Source organism: Panthera pardus, unplaced genomic scaffold (genome assembly GCF_024362965.1).
Source record: "Panthera pardus isolate Hobbes unplaced genomic scaffold, ASM2436296v1 HiC_scaffold_24, whole genome shotgun sequence".
NCBI classification, from domain to species: domain Eukaryota; kingdom Metazoa; phylum Chordata; class Mammalia; order Carnivora; family Felidae; genus Panthera; species Panthera pardus.
Window position 1 is genome coordinate 61,548,663 of NW_026526810.1, and position 17,868 is coordinate 61,566,530.

The 17,868-nt window shown below is 44.6% G+C and overlaps 1 protein-coding gene across 1 annotated transcript in view; it reads left to right on the plus strand.

The window, feature by feature from the left end:
* The window catches only part of RYR3 (ryanodine receptor 3), a 524,284-nt gene that overhangs the window by 357,828 nt on the left and 148,588 nt on the right, over positions 1-17,868 (plus strand). The window contains exon 39 of the mRNA XM_053889214.1: positions 17,529-17,802. Within this exon, the coding sequence (XP_053745189.1) occupies positions 17,529-17,802 (274 nt within the window). The remainder of the gene's footprint in view (positions 1-17,528; positions 17,803-17,868) is intronic.

The window sequence follows — 17,868 nt, forward strand, 5'->3', positions numbered from 1 at the left end:
AAGAATCCTCACCATTTTTTCAGCACAAGTGTTAAAACCTCTGGAAAAGAGTATAGGATACTTGGCAGTCATACTGCCAACCCTTAATCAGTGCTCTCCATCACCATATTTCTATGGGTGGGACTTTGATAAGGGCATGCCAGCAGGATTCTAAAAGCACAAAAATGAGTTTAGATTCCCTTTGTGGTTACTGCCAAAGCAGAACTAAAAATAGGCTGAGCTGACCCATATTACCTGCTGTGAGTCTATTTTGGAAGTGGATGCTTCTAATATAATGTGTCACCACTAGGGGTCCCACAAGGTGACCATTTCATGTGAGGTAAGTGGAGTCAGTCAGATGAAATCACTTGGCTGTGTGAAGTCTCCCTAACTCTAAGAATGGTGTCCAGGCTCCACAGATTGCTACCTCGGGACTCAGGCTGGAAGACCATATTCTGCCTGTTCTGATAGAATGTGCAAACAAGGTCGCTCCAGTGTGAGAGTTCACGTCTTCTCCTCATGCTGCTTCCCTTCCAGAAGGAGAGTTGTGAGGGGCTCGCATATTGTGTCCTAAATGTCCTATCCTGGATTTCGAGAAATAGATATGAAGGTGGTCAAGAGTGTCTAGTTGTCACCATGGGGGTCCTCTTCCAAATGTTCCAGAGACATAAAGCCTCTCACACAGGCCTGACATATGAGGAGAAAATCTTGGGAATGGTTTAACTGCCACACCACTGAAATTGGAGACAGTGTTTCTGAATACATAGCCAGTTGCAATAAAAGGGTCAAAATACTTTCCAGTATTAGTAACTTTGTCCACGTTATTACGTGACTGTTCTTACCCTTACATTTGGTAAAATCCTGAAATTACAGAGAATAGCATGGGATAGGGAATTGACAATTCCTCAAGTACTTCACATGTTATTAGTTTATTACTGGAGTTTTTTTTTTCATTCTTCTATTGTGTAGTTGATGAAAATAGGGCTCTGAAGAATGAAGGGATACTTGTTCATTCATTTACTCTTGCCACCACTCCCTGGTTCCAGAAAACTTTCCAGGTGACTGAATGTCACTGGCACAAGGTAACTGAGCTGAGTAAAGCCGTGGCTTGCTTCACGTTTTCTGGCTCCGGTTCCGTGCTCTTTCCATTGTCCCGTGAAGCCTCCGACATAGCTATGGCATACCCAATGGCTTTTTAAAGCCATCATCTTTTTATCTGGTTACTGCACCTGTGAGGTAACTCATGCTTGTGACCTAGCAGAAGTCAGAATTCTAACATGCCCAAGTTGACCAAGCCAAAGATCTGCACTCGGAGGGTTCAGGGTAGGTGGTACTCTTCCTCCTCTACGAGCGGTTGGTGTTGGCCAACTGACCTGCAGGAAAACCTCACTTTTTCTAGAAAAGAGGAATCAACAGGGTCCTGAGCTTCATGAGAATCCTGCTAGCTGGCTCAGAGTTCCAAGGATCTGCTTAAACTAACTCTAAGCCATATTGTTGATGAAAGCTGTTACAATCTTTATTAAAAGATCATATGATAATGAAGAAGTAAAAAAGACCCAACAGTAGCAGCCTGCCATACTAAGTCACATTTCTCTGGCATATCCTAATCCAGCAAATTCCCGAGAAAATCTTTTGCCTGTTCAGAGCCAGGGCTTCTCACACATGACAGTTTAAGCAAGGTTTCTTGAATATAAATGTGTTGCCACTGAGTTACTCCTCCAGAAGAGACCAACCCGCTGTTTCCGCTAAATTCTGAAATTAACAAAATGAAGATCACCTGTCACTTTCCTGCTCCAAGTTGGTGCGTTCCTCTCTCTCTCATTCACTGAATGCCTTCCCGAAGCATGGAGGTTTTTCCATTATCTTCTCTCTACAAAGAAAGCTGCTACTTGTGTCCACTCTTGCCCCATTACCGAACAGCCTAAGAACCCAAACCGAAATTCTCTCCTGCCCAAATGCTGCAGCTTACTGAGTGCTGAGGAAGGGAAAATCCTACTGTTCACTACAAAAATAAGTCCTGGAGCCCAGCACAAATACGCAAAGTGAGATAATTCAGTGATAGATGCATCTGTGGCACTTAGGCAATATTTGTAAGCCTGTTCAGATTCTGTCCCACAAGCCTCTCCCCATGATGTACATGCACAGACACCTCCTCTGTGAAGTCTTTCTCTCAACCTCATCCTCCATCCTTCTGCCCCAGCCATTCCACCTAACTTCTCACGGGGCCTGTATGACCTTCTGCCTTACATGGAATGTCTGTGTCCCTGTTTGTTTTCTTCACTGGGTCTTTGTGCCACATTTAATTCATTGTCACAAATCTTTCCTTTCCGACCTCCAGTATATGTTAGTCATAGGCTCGTAAAGATGATGAAAATGAGGACCTTCTGAACGAAGGAGGAAATGGGTGTGGGCAGGAAACTCAATGTAATCATGAGTGTGGCTATGGTAGAATAAAAGTGCAGATAAGATACAGGAGGTGGCCAGAGGAGGAATTGGGAAAATGTCCATAAAGAACATAGATAAGTAGAGAAGATCAGGGACAGACATTTTTTAGAAGAATTTTTAAGTGTTTGTTTGTTTTTGAGAGAGAGAGACAAGAGTGTGGACCAAGAAAGGGCAGAGAGAATGAGGGAGACACAGACTCCGAAGCAGGCTCCAGGCACTAGCTGTCAGCACAGAACCCGATACGGGGCTCGAACCCACGAACCGTGAGGTCATGACCTGAGCCGAAGTCTAGTGCTTAACTGACTGAGCCACCCAGGTCCCCCAAGAAGGGACAGACATTGTTGATGAAAAGATCAGCTTCAGTGAAGGTCCCCACAAGAAAAGTTCAGGTCATATTCCAGGAGCAGCAACCAGTTGAGGTTGGTTGAATTCTAAAAGGAAAAGAATGGGGTAGAGGGTAGTAGCATGGTGTTAGGACAGAGTGGCTTGAAAATCCAATCACTCAACTACAGTTAGCCTTAGAGTGTGACCTATCACTTGTATCCAGTTGCAGGGAGGGAGGGGTTAACATTTACATGGTACCCGCTGTGTCCTGAGCCTTGGGTGAAGCAGTTCTCTGTTACCTCATGTAATTCTCACAATAGGCAGTAGCTGAAGTAGATGATTTTGTTCCTATTTTCTAATTGAAGAAACTGAAGAGTGAAGTTTCTTAATCTTCTTAAAACTGAAATTCCTTAATCCTAAGCAACTTTATAGGGTCACACAGTAGTGGCATAAAAGTTCAAACCATTGTCACCTGAGTCTAGTTGCCATCCATATTATTTATATAATAATATCCTGTGCCCCCCCCCCGACCCCCCACCAGGCAGTGACTATGAAAGGTCTTTGAGGACTAAATTATTCATTTACTCAACAGTAGTGAGGTAGTTAGGAGCATAGGGCTCTAGACTTAGGCCACCTGGTCTTAAATTCTTGCTCTGCCACACAATCTCGGTAAGACTGAGCATGTAGGTCCGTGAGTTCGAGCCCCGTGTCAGGCTCTGGGCTGATGGCTTGGAGCCTGGAGCCTGTTTCCGATTCTGTGTCTCCCTCTCTCTCTGCCCCTGCCCCATTCATGCTCTGTCTCTCTCTGTCCCAAAAATAAATTAAAAAAAAAAAAAAAAAAAGTTGAAAAAAAAAAAAGACTGAGCATGTGATGGCCTCTCTGTGCCTCAGTTGTCTCATCTGTAAAATGGACATGGCACTAATACCTTACTTAGTTGACATGAAGATTAAATTAGTTAAAAATTCAAAGTATTTTTAAGTGTGACTGGCATAGAGTATGCACTTAATTTTAACTATATTTGGCATTAAAACGTTTGGGGATGCCTGGGTGGCCGGTCAGTTAAGCGTCTGACTCTTGATTTCAGCTCGGGTCATGATCTCACAGTTGGTGAGATCAAGCCCCACGTCGGGCTCTGTGCTTACAACACAGAGCCTGCTTGGGATTCTCTCTCTCTCCCTCTCTCTCTGCCCCTCCCCTGCTTCTGTGCTCACTAGCACACGCTCCCTCTCTCTCTCTCAAAAATAAATTTAAAAAATGGTAATCACTTACCATTTCTCAGGCACTGTATCACATACTAGTTAATTCTGCTTTAGCAGGATAGGAATCTAAAGGATTCCAGTGCAGGGTCACTGGAGGCATGGAGCCCATGAGATGTCATTGCAGTGCTCTAGATGAGAAGCTCCAAGGACTTGAATTAAGGATGGTGTGGTGGGTAGGATAATGGCCCCAACAATGTCCCCGTCCTAATTCCTGGAGCCTATGGATTAAATGGTAAAGGAAAATTTAGGGTGCAGACACAGTTAAGGCTGTTAATTAGCTGACCTTAAAATGAAGAAATCTCCTGGATTACTGGAGTAGACCTAAAATAATCACAAGGCATTGTGGTAGACACTTCACGTTAGCTCACCTGATTTACCCCTTGCAGCAAACAATTAGGCTCAGTGACAGCCAGGTTCCCATTTTGCATGTCAGGCAATGGAGAGCGAAGCAAAATAATTTGGACAAGGTTTCTACACCAAGTTAGAACTGGCCCAGACTGGGATCATGTTCCATGCCCAGGGCCCACACTCTTTCAGAGCACCGTGTAGGGGTGCCTGGGACGGGGCCGTGGGGGTGGCAGGACAGGGGTGGGGAGCACAGACCTTGAGGACGTGTGGTCTATAGCTCACCTCATCCTCGGTCTATTCTCCAGACTGAATACACACAGGAACTGAAATAAAAATGATTCGATTGCTTTTCTAGAAGAGTCAAGACAGAGACCTCAGGGCCCCGAGCCCTTCGCTGTCCGGTTTCCGCCCCATCTTCGTGTCAGGGATTTCCTTCCCAAACACGTGAGCAGCCGCAGCTGTTCTCTGTGCTCTTCTCCCCGGCGTCGTCATTGGTCATTTAATCTCTGGAATGTTTTTGAGAAAGTGATTATGAGACTGGTTGACTGATTCCAAAAACAACAGGCTAATTATCTCCGTATGATGGATGAGACCCCAGGGGGCAGCAGAGATGGAGTGGCAGCAGCCAGCCGCGCCGCTCAAGCCCAGTGCGCTGGCGGCTGGCGGGGCGGCCTCGGGTGCCGACAGCGTGTCCGGCTGGCTGGGGAAACGGTCCTGGGGGTGCAGCACTTTGCTTCCACGCTTGTCTCCACTCTCCCCGATGGGAGGCTCTGGCCAAGGCAGAAAACCGTTGAGGAGGGAAATTTAGAAACGGGTTTAGCAGAAATATACATCAGCCATGTGGCCATCCACGCACAGCCTTCCCTGAGAGCCACGTTCAAGGGCAGCCAGGCCAGCCTGACTGGGGGGGATTGTGGGGTTCACACCAGTTGTGCCTAGAGGCACGAGGCGCTATCTCCAGTGCTGCTTGTCCCGTGCAGCACGCCCTGCCATGGCCGCCTCGGCGGACCCCCTAGTTACAGGAATCCTGTAACTAGTAGTTACAGGTTTGTTTCTTGAATTGAACTGCTTCTTTGCCTAAAGAAGGGATAGAGTGAGGATCAGGCTAACATGGCCCTCACTGTGGGGGAAACTCGGTCCCTGCCACATCTGTCTTCTCTTACACAGTGGTTGTAAGGAATAAATGACGGGGCGCCTGGGTGGCTCAGTTCATTGAGTGTCTGGCTCTTGATTTCAGCTCGGGTCATGATTCCAGGGTGGTGGGATGGAGTCTGGTGTCAGGCTTGAGATTCTCTTTCTCCCTCTGTCCCTCCCCTGCTCATGCATGCCAAATCAATCAATCAATCAACCAAATGTCTACCTTAACCAAAAAGGAATAAATGATAACTCAGGTACAGCATTTAGCACAGGGTCTGATGCACAGGAAGCTCTTAGTGAACATTGGCTATAATTTCTGTGCTAAGAACATGTTTTAGCAGGCAGCTTGAACTTGTACCCTATTCCCCTGCCAATAGAGAAGACAGGTGTACACATCCAAAAATTAAATACAGAGCTCGGATGAAGGGAGGCTGGGTGCCCTCACGGGTTGTCTGGGGCCGGCCTTGGACCATCGCACGCCGTTCGCTGGGTCTCTGGCAGTAGTGTCCTGATGAGTAAATGGGGAAAGGAGCAGCTCCAAGAACAGTGCTCCAGACTGTCTTTACAGGCTTCTCCCTTTCAGGTTTCCAGAAAGCCTCGTCTTGTCCTCCACGATCCCGGTAATACTCTCGTTCCAGTGAAACTAAGCAAAAGTGGCACTGACTGTACCTCCTGGGCCAGGGAGGCCCCAGGAAGGCACAGAGAAATTAGCGTGATGAATTTTCCAAGTATCCTCAGAGTCCATGAGTTTAACTTTCTCCCTGACCTTCGCTGCTAATAAATAGTAGGTGTTTGGCCACTTTGTGAAGCAGACCAGACTTTCAGCCCAGAGGGAAGCTCTGGGGCACAGAGCACAGAGGGCATGAGACCTTCATATTCAGTCTTACCCACTAAATCAAGAGCGTGTTACTGTACTCTCGGAGCCCTGACGGGGGAAAGGTGCTTTCTCTGTCAGCATTCAAGACAGCCGTCAAAAGAGCCATCAAGCTCCCACCGCTCATCTCCCCCATGTGAGTGATTCATGGTATACGGTGATGCCTCAGCCCCTGGCCATTTGCTATGGTCAGTGACCGCTGGATTTTAAGATTTTGTTTTATTTCTTTGATCTCCAGTTTTATTATTAATAAAAGCAAGCTGGGTGACATCCTGATATGACAGGTGGGCACTAGAAGATGGGGGTAAAATTCTTGGTGCTCATTGCTTTAACCCAGTGAACCCGGTAAAATTTGCCATTTTAATAAATTAGTACAACCCTTTCCAATAGCTCAACAGGTCAGGTAAACATAGAGTTCTAGAGTATTAAGCCACCTGTGACTTGGTAGAAATGCATAGGGATGCAGAGAGGTAAAGTGACTTGACCAAGGTAACACAGCCAGAGCCGGAACAAAGAAGCCAGCACTCTTGTCACTACATCAGCTGTCCGTTCATTTCCTTCAGCATGAACTTTCTTTTGTTAACTTGATTTTATTGGTGAAGAGATCAAAGCTCTGGGAATGTGAATAATCTTCCTAGCTCAGCATCAGCTACAAAAAGACCCAAAGCTTTATGATTTTATTTATTTCTGAATCCACATCATTGTTTAAAAGAGCATCTAGGCAGTATAATATAAATTTAAAGCAGTAATAAGGATAGGTATTTTTCCGGATTTTGTGAAGCTATAGAAAGTAAGCAGCTCTCAGCCAGAAAAGTAGATGAGTTTAGATTCCAGCAGCCGAGGTTTGGATCCCAGCTCTGTCATTTACTAAGTGTGATGTTGGGCCAGTTTCTAAACCTCCATATGTTTCCATTTCCTTGTCTGCAAAATGAGAATAATGATGTCCCTACCTCATGGGGGCAGGGAGATAAGGATTCCGTGAAATACCGCTCAGTGTAATGTTCCAGTACTTAGAGGTTGGTATGCCTCCCAGCTTCTGAAGCGGATATACAAAGTGTGAGTCCTAAGAACTTGGTCTCCACATTTATTATTTCAGATGTTTGCAGCAAAACAGAACAGAAAATCCAACTCCGGTAGAGTAGCTGGTAAAAGACTTCCTGGACTGGTGTACCTGGAAGGTAGAGACGGAGCCAGCCAGCGGTTTGAGTGAAACCCGTGGCTTTGCTCCTTCTTCCCACAGCTGCTCCTGTTTTAGCTCTGCCCTCGGGCTGGCAGCAGGGTGGGGGCTGCAACTCTCGGCCTCATATCCATGTGCCTCAGTGTCCAAGGGCAAAGCAAGACCATTTCTCCTGCCCAGGTATTGGAAGCAAGGATTCTGAGATTACCTTTGATTGGAGAACTTGGTCGCAGGCCAGCTTACGAACCATTGAGCATGACCTAGAAAATAAAATGTGCTGGATGATGGATGTCAGCAGAGCCTACCTGTGGAGTGGGATTGGGTCAGTGTTCATGGGCCCTAAGAGGGAGAGGCAGATAGCTATGCAAAATCAAGTTCTGTTAAGAAGAAAGAAGGAGATGGGGTGCCTGGGTGGCTCAGTCGGTTAAGCATCCGACTTCTGCTCAAGTCATAATCTCACGATTCATGGGTTCCAGCCCCACATCGGGCTCTGTGCTGACAGCTGGGAGCCTAGAGCCTGCTTCAGATTCTGTGTCTCCCTCTCTCTCTCTGCCTGCCCCCCCGCTCTCTCTCTCTCTCTCTCTCTCTCTCTCTGCCCCTCTCTCATGTGCTGTCTCTCTTTAAAAATAAACGTTAAAAAAATTTTTTTTTAAAGAAAGGAGCAAATGGATTCTTGATACATGGTTAGGAATATTCATGATGCTATGATGGCTGTCATCTTCCATTACTCAGTGGTTAGTGCTGGAATGCAGGTGGTTCTAGCTCTTGACGTCCAGAGGGAGAGTAGAGGCCACAAAGCTGTGTTACAGGAACTAAGGAACGTGCCCTGTGCACTCTGTGTATATTATCTGATGGGCCATAGCAGTTGTGCAATTGGTGCTTTCTGCATTTTTTTTTAACGTTTATTTATTTTTGAGACAGAGAGAGACAGAGCATGAATGGGGGAGGGTCAGAGAGAGGGAGACACAGAATCTGAAACAGGCTCCGGGCTCTGAGCTGTCAGCACAGGGGCCCGACGCGGGGCTCGAACTCACGTACCGCGAGATCGTGACCTGAGCCGAAGTTGGCGCTCAACCGACTGAGCCACCGAGGCGCCCCTGGTGCTTTCTGCATTTAATGTTGTTCTGGTTTGACGCAAGCTCTGGGCAAGACCCAGGCAGACCTCAAGGTGTTGGTAGCCCTGTCACTCTGGTTCCCTCAGCAAAAACAGAACTGGATCTCTCTCAGGACCCAGCTTCTGTGAGCTCTTCTGTAGCAGCTTGGTCACTGAGCCTCTCCAGTCTGATCTGGAGAGCTTCAAGTATTCTCAACCAGGACTTTGTACCAGTGGGAGTATATTAGTTCTCTAATATACGGCAATGAATTACCGTGAACTTAATGGCTTCACACAATCCGAATTTATTATCACGCAGTTCCGGAGGTCACGAGTCTAAAATGGGTTAGTAGTATCGCATTCCTTCTGGATGCTCTAGGAGAAGATTCATTTCTTGAATTTGCCATATCGCAAAGGCTACCTGCATTGACTAGTGGCTCTTTCCAGCAATGGTACCAGTGCAATCTCTTCTGTCATCACAGCTCCTTCTAGGAATTTGACCCTCCTGCCTCCTTCTTGGAAGAACCCTTGTGATTATCCTGAGCCCACCTGAGTAATAATTCAGGATAATCTCCCCATCTCAAGGCCCTTAATTTAATCACAAACGCAAAGAGCCTTTTGCCATCTAAGGTAATATATTCACAGGTTCTGAGAATTAGGAGGTGAACGTTTTGGGGAGGTCATTCTTCAGCCCACCACAGGGGAAGAAAGCAGAGGTCAAAATACACGCATTCTTTATGCTTGGAAATGATCTACCACCTGTTAATGCCTCCAGAGCATTTACAGCATAGCACAAGCTGACTTTTAATCACCTAGAATTTAAAAATAAGTGCACGTAATTTAGATTCACATAATTATTTTTCTTTTCCCATTGTAAGCACGAGTATTATAAATTGCTTTCTAAGTTGAAACTAAGTACAGTGCAATTGTGTTTGCTCCCTCTTGTCAACATAATTGGAAGATGTTTTCTTCCAAACTGACCCAGATGGAAAAACACACTCACAGAAATGTAACACCAGCTTAGGTTTGGGATCCGTAAGCTTCAGGGATTTGCTTTGCCAGTGGCCAACATCTGCTCTTTGATAATAAGCATGTATTTCAGGACACGATGGCCACTTGGACTGTGATCTAAATTTAGAGATGAAAAGGAAAGATTCTTTCCAGACCTCAGTAGCCTAAAAACTTAAACCTGTACCATGAGAATAGATGATCTTTTTCTCATTGGAATTGGAATTGCAATTGTGAAGCTGGTAATTTGATCATTTAGAGAAGCGTTTCGCCAAATATAGTGGGTAACTCTGGGGAACCTTCTTGTAAGAATCACAGAACGTAGGCTTGGGGTTTGAGGATCAATAGTAGGTTACAGAATGACAAGTGGAGACCAGTAAACAACCTAACAATAAATCATAGCTGAGCCTCTGCACTGATGTACTAAGACTAGCTCTAATTTAAGGCCACTTGTAATCCTTTTTTCTTGTAAGTAATGTCTGGCTAGTCCAGAAATCAAGTAGCAGAGTAGCTATTTTTCTTTGAAAGTGTCTTTCAGGCATCAAGTTTCCCCTAAACAATACAGTACCTTAGAAATATTTCATTTTTGAGTTAGCCTAAACAATTATTTAAAATGCAGTTTCTAGATTGTGTATCTGATATAATTGCCTAACTGTGACTATCCCTAATTACACTAATTACAAAAGTGGGGCAAGTTAGAATGTTAATAATTTCTTAAATGAAGCCATTTATAATTATCAAGGGAACTATATGTACATGACTAGCTTCATTAAGACATTCTGTTTGGTAGGATTCACATCTCATCACAAAACAAATGTTTGGTTACACTTGTGTTTTCTTTTTGAAAAGAACACTGTAGCTGTTTAAAAACCTCATGAGCTTGGGGCGTCTCAGTGGCTCAGTCGGTTGAGTGTCTGACTCTTCGTTTTGGCTCAGATTATGACCCCGGAGTCATGGGATCATGCCCTATGTTAGGAGCCTGCTTAAGGTTCTCTTTCTCCTCTCTCTCTCTTCCTCCCTCCCTCTGCCCCTGTCTACCACTTGTTCTCTCTCGTGCGCTCGTGCTCTCTCGCGCTCTGTCTCTCTCTCTCTCTCTCTCTGAAATAAGAACAAAGAACCTCCTAAGCTAAACCATCTAGTGCATTTGACAAGGCCTTTTTGAAACAGGTAAGTCAGTGAATGAAAAATCCTAGAATGGTAGCAAAGACTGTGGAAGCAACTTTATTACATCTGGCGGGGGTTCTTTTTTTATTTTTTAAAGTAGGTTTCACACCCAGTGCAGAGTCCAACACAGGGCTTGAACTCACAACCCTGACATCAAGACCTGAGCTGAGATGAAGAGTCAGACATTTAGGGGCGCCTGGGTGGCTCAGTCAGGTAAGTGTCTGACTTTGGCTCAGGTCATGATCTCATGGTTTGTGAGTTCGAGCCCCACATCGGGTTCTGGGCTGACAGCTGAGAGCCTGGAGCCTGCTTCGGATTCTGTGTCTCCCTCTCTGTCCCTCTCCTGTTCATGCTCTGTCTCTCTCTCTCTCTCAAAAATAAATGAACATTAAAAAAAAAAAAAAAAGACACTTAACTGACTGAGCCACCCAGACACCCCTGTGGTAGGGGTTCTGAGTAGAGTTATGAGGCACATGTACTTGGGGGTGTGTGCATGTGTCAGGGAATAAAATGAGGCCGTACATAATAGCAAACAGTAGAGTTAACTTCCCCACTTCACCCTTACCTTTCTCCTGGAGTCTTTCCTCCTCAGGAGTCATGTTTCTTATGCATACTGAAATGTCTTTTTAGTTATTAAAGGCCAGCATTTCCAAAGATGAGCTTAGAAAAGCAGCAGAAATGAAATCAGTATTTAGTTGCAACTGCTGTTAATATATTTGTGGTTATGAAAGAGGTTTAAATATATCTCAAGCATTGACTCCCTTTGCTGTTTGAAGGTCCTACCAAATTTGTTGGCATTCCACCAGTGATAGAAAAACATACAAGTATTTACTACAGGGACTACTTGTATGGATCAGCTCTTGAAAGACCGCATTCCAAAATAGCCATAGCCAAGGGTGGTGTCTTTCCCATCAGATCACTTCATGCATCCCTGGGAGGGGCCCTCTTTATGTTAGAACTCTTTCTTCCCTGCTTCTTTAGTCGTTGTGTAATGTGACCTCTTCAAGAAGTGGGAAGAGCTTTAGATGAAGGATCCATTGGGGAAAAAAGTAAGAGAGGAAGATCTGATCATGTTTTTAATTTCTTTTGAGTTTTTGTATTACTAGAGAAATTGTGGCTTTCTACGAATTGTCTGGTTTCCTAAATGTCTTGGACAATGCAGTTTTACCCATTATCTTGCTCGTTACTCCTCATTAAATGCCTCACACATGTATTTAGTTTCCCCAACTAAGAGACTTCCTGTAATCCCTGTGTCTCAAAATAGTTTCATACAGACTACTTACCTCAGTGTTGGGCACTTAACAGAAAACAGCGCTCAATTAGTTAGCTCGTTAGGAGTTGATACAATTGGAGTTAACTCCACTGCTAAGATGAGGACAGCAAGAACTTGCAAATGAGCCATGTCCTGAGGCCCAGGTACACAGTGACTCCAGAGCAGAGCTTTTTTTTTCTTTCTTTTTTTCTTTTTTTTGAGAGAGAGAGAGTGAGTGAGCAGAAGGGTGGAGAGAGGTGGGGAGACAGGATCTGAAGCAGACTCCATGCTGACAGCAGTTTTAAATTGTAACTCAGTAACATTGGTAGATATATTCCACATAAATTAAAGTTTTTTGAGGGATTTGATGATTTTTAAAGAGTGTAAAAGGGGTCTTGAGACCAGAAAGTTGGGAAAGCATTGATTTGTACAGAAGGGTCTATGTTGAGGTGATGGCCATGATCAGAAAGCAAAGCTTTCTGTCCAGTTATGATGGAGCCCTGTTCCATTAGGCTGTGTGATTGTAATCAAATATCTCAGGTCTGAACTGGGAAAGCGACAGCTTAGGAAGCCGTCCATATTTATTTCTGGATAGGAGGTAGATGAAATGTGAGAATAAGGTGAGTGAGACACCTCATACTGAGAAATAAATGAGGGTTAAGGAACCATTTGAATCTTGGCAGTTAGGAAGGATTCTGGCCATTGTTCCTCCATCACCGAGGGGCTCCCTGCCAGCCTGAAGGGCTCTAGGTGCTTCCCTCTTTATATCGATTTCGGTTCAAGATCCGTCATCTCCAGAGCAAGGAGCGGGGTGGGTGGCTTTCACATCGAGGCCACAGGGCCTTGGTTGGCCTTGGTAGCCAGGACAGTTGGGCACACAGAGAAATGGGCTGTAGGATAGGGAGGCATTTAATTCTTAGCCCCACATTAGCTGACCCTTCAGCAATGACGTTACTCTCACTAATACTGGAAATCCAGGCTGTTACCTACAGAAAGCTTTGCTCTACAGGCGCTTGGGTGGCTCAGTGGGTTAAGCAGCTGACTTCAGCTCAGGTCATGATGTCACTGTTTGTGAGTTCGAGCCCCACATTGGTCTATGCACTGATAGCGTGGAGCCTACTTGGGATTCTCTCTCTTTGCCCCTCCCCTATGCATGCGTGCGTGCTCTCTCTCTCTCTCAAAATAAACGTTTTTAAACAACCCATTACATGTTATGTAAATAATATATTTCTGTGAGAAATGATTTAATTTTTCAAAACAAGAATAAGGAGAAGAGTGACGTTGTGCATTTTTGTAAATCTCTAATGAAGATTAATAATAGAAGATGAGCTGGGTTCTTATACCTGGTTAAAAAATAGGGAGAAAACTGGCCTCAAAGAGATATATAGCTGGAAAGGGGGAGAGTATTTTAATAACCTTCTCAGATAATTGCGCATAGTCTTCTTCGATACTACATCAAAACTCAACAAGTAGTAGGTTCTCAAAAGTTCACTGCCATGTAGAACCTGCAACCTCATTAAGGAAATGTTTGTACTTGGTTATATGAAAACTCAGTGGTGTGTCTTTGATCTTGAAAGGATCTTTTACCCCTGAATGTTTTCGTAACGTCATGGTTTGGTCATAGGGAAATTATTGCCTCACCAAGTTATGCAGAACTTCCAAGTGTTGACATACTTCATTATAAAATATTTTAGAAATCATATTTGTTAACATCAACGATGTAATGAGAAGGCCTTTAAGTACTGGGAAGCTGTCACACTCACTGTGCAGATAAACGTTTTCTAAAATTCTGGTTTTTACTTGAAAGCTCAGATTATATTACTGGCAAAAGATACCATCCGTTGTTTTCCTTGAAGTGATGAGCTTACTTCCTTCATTTGTAAAGACATGTCTGTCATTCACCCAAGTCTGATTAACCAGCCCAGTTTGTCTGCCGTTCTTTTCATTAAAAATAGCCTTCCACGAAATGAGCAGCCAGTTTAGCTCATAACTCAAGCCACCACACAAGTGCTTCTCCTCACGAAATCCTCTGACCTTTCATTTGGGGATGTGCTGTGCACATACTTCCCTTTTTGTCCCGCAGGAGGTTGGAAAGATGTACATCGAAATTGTTATTAATGAAATATAAATTTTTTATATTCCCTATAGGACACTCTTACGTGAAACTGAGCATCTTTCTGGGGATGTGTTGGTAAAGGTTGATGTGTGGTGCTATTGCCTAGATCCCCGCTAAGGCACCACCCCTTTTTACCCACCATGCTTCTCCACCATCAGGGCAGCTGTCAACACAGTGAAAAAGGCAAAAAACATCTTAGAGTTATTATGAAAATCCATCTGGCCTTGCAAACCACCTAAAGGGCCTTGGGATCCCTAAGAGTCTGTGGCCCACACTTTTACAAAGACTGATATCGATAGAATAGTTAACCTTTATTAAGCTCACGTATGTGCCAGACATTATTATACGCATTAGTTATTTTAATCTTCAGCTGTATATGGAGAGCATACCACACGCTAGAAAGTATATTCTTTTTAAACTCTGGACCCCGGTACATTTGTGCTACTCTGCAGCTAGTTCATGGGAGCTAATTAAAATCTGAGGAATTTTCAATAGCATCACTGCCAGGGGTGCCAACTCCATTTTCTCAGGCCCAGAAGTGTTCAGAGGACTAGAAAGTCCTCAATTCAGCCAAGTTTGCTTGGTGGCTGCTGGGTCTCTAGCATATGTCAGGCCACCAAAGATGCTATGCTTCCAGGGCTCTTGTGGGGATATTTCCTCCCCCGCCACCTCTCCCAAGTTTTCTTTCTTCTTGTAGTTACTCTTCCTCTCCCTTCCTGGACCTCGGTCTCACAATTGGAAACCCCGTCCTACAAGAATGGTCTTCAATGTCATGCCTTCCACTAAATGACATCTGTCCATCCAAAACATGACCATGAGTCTTGCTTTTTCTTTCAGGGTCTTGGGGCCACGTTTTGTTTTGTTATTTGTTGTTGTTTTTTGTTGGCTCTTTTTGTTTTGTTTTGTTTTTGTATTTTAACCGAGCTTCCGCTTGGTCACACACACATAATGGCTTATCCCGTTCTCTCATACGTACTAGAAGGCTGACCTGGACAGAGAACCTGTGGGGTGCTTTCTGCTCTACTCTTTGAAGTAAACAGCTGTCTCCTTTCTCATTTGCCCTCTAGAGAGGTGTTTGGCTATGAATGTTCCATTCTGTATAAACGTTGATTTGAATTATTAAATCAGTGTGTGGCTAAGCACTCACCAGAATCCTGAAATGAATCTGAAAGCCAGGTCAAGGGAAAGCTAATCCTTACTTGGTTTCCTTATGACTCTGTAACCCTCCCTGTTGAAACGAGGATGGTCCTTGAGCTGATTAACGTTTCTGGTTGCTGTTTTTCGTGTGTGGCAGGGACTGTGATTATTATCCCAGCAGAGAATTTGGTTATTAGTGGAGAGAAAACCATGATCACAATGTAGGCTTAAGGAGGAATTAGACTTACAGGACTGGAAAAACTTGAAGTGTCTATGGTTTTGTCATGCTTTGATTTTTACTGTGACTATTAACTAGAAGAAGCAGGACCTCTTACATTTGGCCAGCAAGGAAACAAGTTCCTGACACGAGCCCATCCAGGCCCATAAATAACTTATTTTTCCCCAGAGGATAGAGATATTACCTAACCTAACAGGTATTAGTCAGCAATCCCTGCCTAGTGAGATCTCTTAGGAACATCTTTTAACTTTGCTTCTCCCTGCTCTGGGTATCCTTTTTTAAGTTTTTCAGCCTGTCTCTCGTCTGAACCTGAAACACCCACAGGGTTGATAGACCCAGCAGTAAGTTAAATTCATCCTTTACATCTCCATCTCTTGTGAAGCTTTGGTAACCAAGTTCTATTTTTATATCCTTATGATGAGCCAAGACTGTATGTAGAGCAGACATCTGCCATATATAATGACATGGAGGTAAGAACCTTGACTATTAGAAGTGGTGCAGGCTACCAAAGGCAGCCCTCTGAGCTTGTTCCCAATGCCTCCACTGATGGACCGAGTAACCTTTATGGTCCCCTGAGCTCTGCCTTTATCACCAGGTCCAAATGAAGGATCTTGATGCCATCTATACCTTTCTGGAATGTGATAGGCAGAGCCAGACTTGGAGGCGATTGTTATTTCAGAGCAGCATTTCTCACTCCTCTCATGGCATTTTCTGGAAGTGTGTATGTGTGTGAGACACAGTGAGGGGACAGCAGTGCCCTCCTAGCCATTCTGGCAGGCCCTCTTTCATCCTGTCCTCCACCTCAGATCTGCCTCTCCCTTCTTACCTTTTTTTAAGTTTATTTATTTTGAGAAAGAGGGAGGGAGAAGAGAGAATCCCAAACAGGATCTGTGATGTCATCACAGAGCCTGATGCGGGGCTCAAACTCACGAACCTTTAGATTGTGACCTGTGCTGAAATGACGAGTCAGACGCTTAACTGACGGAGCCACCCTGGTACCCCTACATGTCCCTGCTGACTATGCTCCCTCACAGTGCCAGCCAGCACTTTTCAGAAGCCACTCACTTCAACCTCTGAAGGTCCCACAGTTGGTTCAAGTCTCACTTCAGTGACTTCTCCTTTACCTGTGAAGCCAGTGGTTTTTCTTTGTAACCAGTGTGAGCTTCTAAACTCAACGCCATACTGGCCTTTCTCCTGATGCTTCCCAAAGTAGTCACGATGCCTTGTTAGCTGACCCCCTGCCAAAGATCCAGGGCAACACAGTCACAACAAGGAGGTGATAGTCATATATCCAAGTGCAGTCTTCAGACGTAACCAAACGCTCTTCATCTGTTTCTCTGCATCTCCTAACGTAGCTCTATGTGTATGTCAGCCAAAATATCTTCTCAAGGTCTAGAATCAACGGCATGGTTTATTCAGTTTGTGGTATGTGGTATTTTTAAAGTGCTTGGAGAATAATATCCATGGTAGAGAAAATCCAATGCTTAATATCACTTGACTCTAAAGATGCAGTGACCAGTGTCATCTTCTCATGCCTTTGCCCCCCCACTCCCGCAGCTCTGTCCCATGGCATTTGCACATTGTAGTATTTCTTACGTTGCATTATAAAATAAAGGTAAAAGTTGTTTTTCATAAAATCAAAATGAAAATGTAAAGAGCTGATTTGTGAGCACTCTAAAAACAAGGACAGTGTCTTACTGAGTCTTTTATTTCCAATATCGATTCAAACTTCATTTAATTAAAATATTTAGCACCCTGAATTCAAAATGGAGATACCTTTTTCTTGGAGTATGGCTCACATATATGTTTTTTGATGATATATTTCATTTCTCTGCATGCCGTGTTCCACCCTTAGAAAAAGAATGTTTTAACCTTGACCCCTGATGTTGTCTTAGTGTTGAATGGAGTGGCTGAGCTACCCAGCTCTCCCGGAGCCGTGACAGTCACAGTACCGGTCCTCTGTGTTGTCCCTCTAGCGACCTTGAAGGAGCTCATCTCACAGACCATGATCCGCTGGGCTCAGGAGGACCAGATCCAGGATGCGGAGTTGGTCCGGATGATGTTCAACCTCCTCCGGAGGCAGTACGACAGCATCGGGGAGCTGCTGCAGGCGCTGCGGAAGACCTACACCATCAGTCAGGCCTCCGTGAGCGACACCATCAGCCTGCTGGCTGCCCTGGGCCAGATCCGCTGCCTCCTCAGTGTCAGGATGGGCAAGGAAGAGGAGCTGCTCATGATCAATGGGCTGGGGTAGGTCATTCATAGTTCAGTGCGAGTCTTTCCAAAGAACTTCAAGAGGAAAAGCTGGTTTACCTT